The sequence below is a fragment of the Chelonoidis abingdonii genome, chromosome 17 (genome assembly GCF_003597395.2).
Source record: "Chelonoidis abingdonii isolate Lonesome George chromosome 17, CheloAbing_2.0, whole genome shotgun sequence".
Classification (NCBI taxonomy): domain Eukaryota; kingdom Metazoa; phylum Chordata; order Testudines; family Testudinidae; genus Chelonoidis; species Chelonoidis abingdonii.
Window position 1 is genome coordinate 23,501,429 of NC_133785.1, and position 8,552 is coordinate 23,509,980.

Below are 8,552 nucleotides of genomic sequence, written 5' to 3' on the forward strand. Positions count from 1 at the left end.
AGTTAAGCATGTGCTTAAGTGCCTTGCTTGATAGTAATGGAATTACACACGTTTAACATCCAGAATAATCTTCCTAGGGAATTGATGGGTTCCTCACTGTGAGATTCATTAAAAACAGGCTGGACAAATTTCCTGAGAATACAGAGTAGGAAATACCCTTGCATTTGATTGAATGCCCTTTTTTAATTCCTAATTTTTATGGGCCAAAACCCCTCTGACCTGAAATGTGCAACTTCCATTAAAAACAAAGGGTCTCGTTCACCTCTTGCTTACACAGAGGTAAATCTGAACTAACCGCATTAAATACACTCAGGTGTCTCGTGTTAAACATTGCATGAGCAAATTACGCCCAATGAGCTAAAATCTATTCTTGTGTACACCAGTACAACGCCCCTAATGTTAATTCTAGCTAATTCTTGCTCCAGTGTTAAGACAGCTGTAACTACAGGGAACATAGAAACAGGGCAACAGGACTGGTTAGCTATGACTAAATGCAGTTAGGGAGGTAAACAAACTCCCCAGTTGATCATGTGATCAAACAAGAAAATAACATAAAACCTCCCCACTTCCTCAACAAATAAGCCAAAACCTTTTATGAAAGCCAACCTGGTCATTATTTAAGTAAATTAGTCAAATATATTTGCAATCATTGAGGTAAATATTCAGATGTGGTAGGGAGGCCCAGTTGTCCGGTTTGTAAGTGTAATTTGGGTCTGAGAAAAAAAAATTGGGCCAAATGTCTGCAGTTTTTGTGCCTGCCCTTGAATCCTGGATGCAGATTGTAATAGCTGCATGTTTAACTACCTGATTTATTCCCACAGTTAGTTAAGGGGTGCAAACAAGGGTTGCTCCAGGCCCCAGCGCGCCAAGCGCGTGCCTGGAGCGGCATGCCGCGGGGGCGCTCTGCTGGTCGCTGGGAGGGCAGCAGGTGGCTCCAGTGGACCTCCCGCAGGCGTTCCTGTGGAGGGTCCGCTGGTCCCACGGCTCCAGTGGCAAAGCCGCGGGACCAGCGGACCGCGGGACCAGTGGACCCTGTGCAGTCACGCCTGCAAGTGGTCCATTGGAGCCACCTGCTGCCCTCCCGGCGACCGGCAGAGCACCCCCCTGTGGCATGCTGCCCTGCTTTGGGCGGTGAAATGTCTAGAGCCGCCCCTGGGTCCAAATGCCATGATATGCACTTTCAGCCACAAAACAACAGACACAAATTGCACCCCCTGAAAAAGCATGTTGAGCTGTCAAAAATGTACCCAATAAGGTTACCTGGATTTAAAAGCTTTGCTTAAATGGAAACACGCATGGAAACAAAACTTTGACATTTACATCATCAAGCCATACACTTTTGGCATATTGCGAATTAAAACGAAAGCGTTTACAACAGCCACTATTTGCAGCAATAATAATTATTACAGACCTGTGCTTCCTGGTACTATTTTGAGCTAATGGCTAACTTAATAGACAATTATGCATTGTATCCAAATGTACTTTAGCTTTCTCACACCCTTATTTGTTACTTAATAAATGCATGTGTTAATCTAAGGTTGTGGTCCATGAAATAATTACAGAGGAAGTTCTGTTCTCCTTTACATTAGATTGAATGTGTAGTAACTGCATAAGTGTCATTGGAGTTATTCCCTGGTTATGCCAATATAACTGAGCGAAGAATATGGTGCACAGTCTTTCAGGAAAACTTTGAAAGCGTGATTGTTGGATGAGTGATTGTTTCTGCTAGTTTTCTCTGCCAATCGCTCTAGATTTCCTTGCGTAGGGCAACTTTGATGCTGCTAAAGATCTTCCCCAGGGCCTCACACAGTGGGTCACAGAAGGTGTGGATGCAGAGGGAGTAAATTCTGCTGACACACTGGATTTCGATCACATAGCTTTTGATGCAGGGAACTACTGCCCAGATATGACAAAATGAGATTAAAGCAAAGAGGAAGCCCCAGATGACTGCCAGAGGGATTCCCAACACAACCGAAAGCAACCGGTAACACCAGTACTTGCTGACCGTGAAGGTGGTGTAACTGGTTTTCCATACTCCATCAAAACTGTATGTACCTGCTGGCTCAGCAATGACATCTTCAAAATCCACCTGGAATGCAGACAAGAAGAGGGGTGGGTTAGGGGGGTGCCACTCACAGAGAATTCAAGCAGGGCAGGTAATTATCATCCAACTGGAGAACAGTGCTCACAATCACGCCTCCGTTTATTGGCCAGCTGAGAGCTGTCATACATAGGCACGCCCCTATTCTACTAGTGATGATTCCGAAGAACTGGAGAAAATAGAGGGTACAGTGAAGGAAATTAGGTATCTGATATCAGATTCTGTACCCCTTCCAAAATAAAGGGCCGAAGCCAAGAACCAGTGGAAAATGGGTCCTGTGTGGAAGGTGAAAGTGTCTGCCCTACTCTCCATTCACTTCTCCATCAGCTGGCTCTAGTGCAGCTGGGCCAGAGTAACTGCCGTTGTCCGAAAGGTCTACTTCACACTTGAGTTTGGGGGCCAAAATTAGCTGCAAAATGTTGAGTCCTTCACCAGTTCTTCACCAAATCACTGTGTTTTTCTTACATCATATGGCATAAATGTATGGTCAGACATAACAGGGTCCACACCTGGGTTGCCTCTGAGCATGCCTGTTATGGGGCACAACACATTTTTACCTCCTACGTTGATGCAGGAGCTACCCCTAAATCATGGTTTAATTTTGATGACAATGTTTTTACCATTAGCTAAAGTATGATTGGTGTAAGCAGGTAGTCCCCGCACTTTAAACTGTTGAATACCACTACTACAAAATAGAACAATTAGATTGATTTGGGTGTTGGGAAGGAAACGTGAAGGCAGTTATATAATGAAGAGCATGCAAGAGCAAAAACAATTGGTGTCTGAAACATATTTACTGCTCTTGGGATGCTTCCTTTTCATATATGATTTAATATCTGAGTAATGAAAATGCATCCCACAGTGGTTTGGTCTGTGCAATGAAAAAAAGGTAAGGATGCAGCTAAACCATATCCAGGTACATTCTAAGATATTGCACCTGCTGAAATGAGTGGGGACTCAACCAGGTCAGATTTGTGGTGAGATTTCCCCTACATCCTGCTTCTCCTTGGGTCTGAAATGCCACTAGAGCAGCTGTTTAGTGAGGTCTGCACTTCTGATTCTGATCCTGCATGGAGATAATGCAGCAGCTTGCGATGCTGTTCTTGGGAAGGGTGATACTGCCCCAGGAAATATCAGAGCTAAAAACAGGAGGCGCACGGAGAGGCTGGCTCAAAGAGACGTAGGGGTGAATACTGGGGAGCAAGCTGTATCTTCCTGATCCAACCGTAACACCACTTAGAGCTACTGCTGGGCAGTTCTAAGTAGCAGCTCTGATGTAGGGCCCTACACGGACTCTATAACAATGGAGGATTGGTGGAATGGAGCTCCACTCCATCACGACCCCTTTCCAGCCCCTCTTCCCTCCCCTCTATGTTGGGGGTGTTGGTGGGCCCAGATGCTGCAGAGAGTTACTCCATGCCAAGGGGAAATTCTCATTTGCAGCTGGATAATGGCTCTTCTTCATTGAGCTGCACAAAGGGGCTGTAACACACAAGATCCTGACCCAGAGAGTTGAGGTGCTTTTTGTGGAAAATCATTGCCTTTATTCATCTAGCTCTTGGTGCTTAGATACCTTGATTATGCAGGCATAAGAAACAGAGAAACACAAAGCTCCCCACTGGAAAAGGAAGATACATAAAGACTAAATTAAATTAAAAACAATATTCACGGACATGCGCCAGTCTACAGCATTGGTTGCCTCACAAATCCCAAAGACAAGGGCCCTCAGCTGGGGAGGCTCTTGAATTGGTCATAAGGGTTCAATGCTAGGCATGTTTTTTTAGTATCTCGTGCAGTCTGAATTGCCACCAGGTGACACTAGATGACTCAGGGAGGTGGGTTCCAAACATGCAGGTCTTTGTCCCCATAGCGCTTTGTCACCCCCCACCACACCACTCACAGGTCCATCACCTTGAGCACCCGGGGCAGGAAATGTGCTGTGAAACTGTTTACTTTGGAAATAACACACGCCGCCTATTCCTACCTTTTCGAGCCTTCAAGGGCATTGGCGGGCTGGCTGCTAAGAGGAGGACTGCACTCATAAAATGCCCACAAACCTGATTTATTATTATTATTTTTAAATATTCAGAGCACAGTTAATCAGCTTTACACACTCTGAGGGAGGTAGATCCACTTTCCGCTCCACATCTCCCAGGGACATTGTTGCTACCCGGCAGAATTTTGAGGCGGGGTTTCTTTTAATTACAAATCTGCTTAGTTGAGATTAAGATACGTCTGCGAGAAAGCAGGAGCTGACGTATTTCTTGTGGGTAATGTATTCATCAGCTGCATTTATCACTGTAGCGTTGACAAAAAATATTAATCATGGATGATAAACAGGTTAAAAGGCATTTGTCATTTTATTATGAAACCGTTATAAATTGTGCTTGCTGATTCTCCACATTAAAGAACCTCTGGGCATGACTGAGCATGAGAGAATAGTTTTATGCTTGACCTAGGCTCTGATTCAATAAGGAGTTTAAGGACATGCCAGACTTTAAGTACATGAGTAGTCCTATTGAAGTGGAGGAGTGATAACCTGGCTCCGAAGTCAAAAGGACACCAGGGGAGCCAGAATTGCATCCAAAATACTTAGGTGCATGCCTGATTTTGAAGCCAGAAAGTACATCAGCATGTGCCTAACTTTAACTTTTTGACTTTCTAGTGGGGAGCCCCTTTTTCAAAGAAGGGTGCTCCTGGTCCTAATTCTTCAGGGAGTGGAGTGCCCTTAACAATCCCCATTTGTTCTGTTCTGGTGCAGACAGGCTCAGGGAGCACAGATGAGGTTCCACCGGAGGTAATTGTTGTATTACCGATGACCTAGAAGTGCTTCACATAGTCAATAATACTTGGATGGAGAGTAAACCCTACAGCAGGAACTCTAGCCATCATCCAGTACACATCTGAAGTCAACTGGCTCTAACAGGAGTTGAAGGCACTGAGCACTTTGCTTGAGATTCAGTTTGGATCTTAGGTGCATAGAGTACATATTTATATGAGCATCTAACTGCTGACTTGAGTGTCCTAATATGGACTTGGGTCCCCTAACTTAGGCATGCTATCAGTTGACCTCTTCTACTTGTTAGGAAACTGCATGGCAGCCAATAATATGCATTTCCCTTATTCTTCTGAAAGTGACAGCCACAAAGCCTAAGGGCATTGACAAAGAGCAGTGATTAAGTCTCTGCTTAACTCAAGCAAGGGACACAGATTCAGCCCGCACAGTAAGGCCTTGGAGATTTGTAAATGGAAATCCACTTGGACCCGAGGGAAGCATGTGACTTAGCATGACTTCTTCCCCAGTCTCTCCCACTCCCTGTATATACCTCAAAGCTGCAGATCCTCTTGGGCTTCAGTGGTGTCTGGGAGCCAGAGGGAGAATGCAGGAACCACACTTTCCCACACTCCACAGGACTGGGACCTAAACAACTGCATTTTGCTACCTTCAGGGCCATGTAACAAGCAGTGGCATAAGGCTTCAGTTTCTGAAGATGGAATCTTAACATACAAGTAATTGTGTTAGATCTGTAGAAGCACAGATCTTTCAGCCACAAGGCTGCTTTTAATCTCACTTCAGTCTAATACCATCTTCCTCCTGGAAATTTCAAACCGATTCTTTGATGTAATACTGATAAAATCCTATCGTTCCATCTGTAGCAACGATACATCTTTTCATTCTCTCTTTTTCATTTAGGTGTGGAGACACAGCCAAAGTATATACCAGTCTGGCCTATGTTTATCCCCCTATATAATCAAAAATAGCCTTACTCCATATGTACATTGGTATAGCTAAGTGCAGTGTCTGGACTAATATATTTACTGGTACTAACAAAACAGATAGTGATGTGCAGAGAGATACAAGAATGCATGTTGGGTGGGGAACATATGCAGGATATAAATCCACTACCCAGCTGTCCCAATCCCATTTTGCCCTGCTCATTGAATGTCCATCTGCAGCATGCTAGCTGTTGCACTTGGTGGCCGATCAGTGAGCCTCCCACTTCGAATACTAACCTGGCCTTTGTGTCACCTGTTTTCAATGGTGGCTCTTTTTCTAAATGGAGAAACCAAAGCTCACATTCCAAGACCTCCTCTATTGACTTTAAGAAGAGGTTCAATCCACACTCATTTATCTCATCTGAATTCCTGTGACGCTTTAAGGAAAAAGAATAATTTAACAGAGCCTTTTCAATCTTCTCGGGGCCCTTCTGGGGCCAAAGTCACCCTAAGAGGATAGAGTTGCACCAAGCCCACACGCTTCAATGGTCAAAGTTAGAGACAACGCCCTTTTGAGGTTCAGTCTAGTATTCCTTCCTTGGTGTCTCTGTTAATCAGGGCATGTCAGTATGAGGGAGAAACAATTCTGTTCTGAATAACACTGTGACACTGTGAACACATTCAGCAGCCCCATCATATCCTGTGCTGCACCGAACAGGAACAACTTGCAGAGACAGTCAGTGTCAAGAATTTTGGCAGAGGTTTTTTTTAACGGTTCACTTTAATTCTTTAGCAAGACCTGGGCGTGAGGCTCTGTTTTATATTTGACTTCCTGTTCCCCAAGACTAATGGAAAAATGTCAGTCAATTGGCAAGCTACAGTCACCGACCTTGGAGTGAGTATGTTCAAAGAATTAAACAAGCACATTTATCAGAGATGGGAAAGCCACATGAAATCACCTAGTGAGTGTATGCATCTCCCTGGCAATGCAGGATTTCCCCCTACAGCACATTTTCGAACTACTGTCCTCGATAATCCCTCTTCCTCTGTCATATTGTCCAGCTACACACTATATTTAGTGAGTTAAACATACTATAGAATTGGAGCCTGATACAAAAGCAAACTACCAATAGATTTATTGCACTAAAATGTAGAGATGCTTATAAAAATCAAAGGTGCTCAGAAAATGTACCTTTATAACATCTTCATTAATGTGCTTTGGATCTCTGTTCACCAGGTCTATTTCCTTTGTGTGCTGGTCCCTTATTATTATCCTCTCCTCAAGTCCCGTTTGCTCTTCTGCCATAGTGTCTCGATAGAATGGCACAAGTCAATTTAAAAAAAGACCCAGAACCCTTGCTCTGCTGGCAAAATACCTCGAAAGAAAGTTGTGCATTCAGTGTCTCAAGCTTTGTGCTCTTCTTTAGTTAGCAAACCCCACCCTGGATACCAGAGAACAGCTGCCTCGCTATAGCTTCAAGACCCTCTGTGAAATCTGCCTGTGGCAAACCTCCAAGCTAAAATTAATAGTGTAGCTCACACTGAGGCCTGAAAACATTCCTTAAAGGGGCACTGGACTCATCTATGCTTTCACACCATAGAGCTATCTTTTCAAAGGAGTTGGCCTGGATGATTCATAGAGAGATTGAAGAAGGGTAATTTTAAAGAGAAAATGTTCCAGAATATATTATTGGTGGCTTTAATGGGACTGCACTCTAGGGGGGTGTTAGTTCAGAGTATAGAACAGAGAACGTCAGGGGCTCTGCAGGGGTGCATGCTGGAATAGGAACTTAGCATCCATTTCCAGAGTGCAGTATGATCACACACTTCTGGTTCAGCTCCACTGGCGACTGCAGAGGGGGCTTGGACTATCCTACTCCCACATGCACAGTCTAACGCTGGTGGCTGTGCTAGACTAATGCAGTGTCAGGACTGATCCCACTGCAGAGGGAGGGGATAGGAAGTCAGCTTGTGCCTCCTCGCCTGTTGTACACCTTTGTAAGGCCAGCCACAATCTGGACCATGGCATCACTCATTCATCCTTCAGTGTGCCCAGTGGAAGAATGTAAGCCCACCAAGAAACGTACAAGCAACATTATGGGCCAGATAGTGGCTAGTGTTTGAGTAGGTGTGGAGCCTGCTCCCTGACAATAACTCTTGGGTCTCACGGCACCCCACAAACGGGTAAGGAAGGTGAGGTGGGCTGAAGGCCCTGCATCCTACACGCTAGCTAACTATCTGGGTGACAACGAGGGAAGGGAGAAATGCATACAATCTGTTCCTGAGGGATTGTGTAGCAAGCATGCGCTCCTCTGTATGGTGGAGCACAATGTTTCCCTGTGCTACCGGGAGGCAGCATGATACATCCCATTGCTCCCACTGAAGCTTTGCAGCTTTGCACTCCCTCCAACACAGGTCAGCACTAACTGCGAACAGCAGGCAGCACCATGATGAACTATGCTCCGTGCAACACCAGTATCAGTAAGGTTGTATTTTACACATCCTTCCAGCACCTCATTACCAAAGGAGACAGAAGAAAGCAACAAAAATGATACATAGATCAGAGAGCAAGACCATATGAGAGACTGAGGCAAATAGAGTTATTTGGAGCCTGTCAAAGAAGTGACTCAGGGGAGGCAGATCGTGGTCTATAAATATCTCCAAAGAAGCCATATTGTCACAGAACAGCCGAACAAATCCCCAGAGTCCTTTTAAAAGTCAGCCAAAATATATA

General features: G+C 44.7%; 1 protein-coding gene across 1 annotated transcript; it reads right to left on the reverse strand.

Annotated features, from left to right (window-relative positions):
• Positions 1 to 1,105: 1,105 nt before the first annotated feature.
• Positions 1,106 to 7,267, reverse strand: CAV3 (caveolin 3). Its single transcript, XM_032784164.2, has 2 exons — positions 7,011 to 7,267; positions 1,106 to 2,089 (listed from the first exon to the last, which is right to left on the reverse strand). Exons 1-2 carry the CDS (start codon positions 7,122 to 7,124, stop codon positions 1,748 to 1,750), a joined length of 456 nt encoding a protein of 151 aa, XP_032640055.1. The 5' UTR covers positions 7,125 to 7,267; the 3' UTR covers positions 1,106 to 1,747.
• Between the last annotated feature and the right edge of the window lie 1,285 nt (positions 7,268 to 8,552).

Coding starts and splice junctions, on each gene's coding strand:
- CAV3 (XM_032784164.2), bottom strand. CDS start 7,124: ATGGCAGAAGAGCAAACGGGACTTGAGGAGAGGATAATAATAAGGGAC. Junction 2,090..7,010: donor TTAATGAAGATGTTATAAAG/GTACATTTTCTG, acceptor TCTGCATTCCAG/GTGGATTTTGAAGATGTCAT.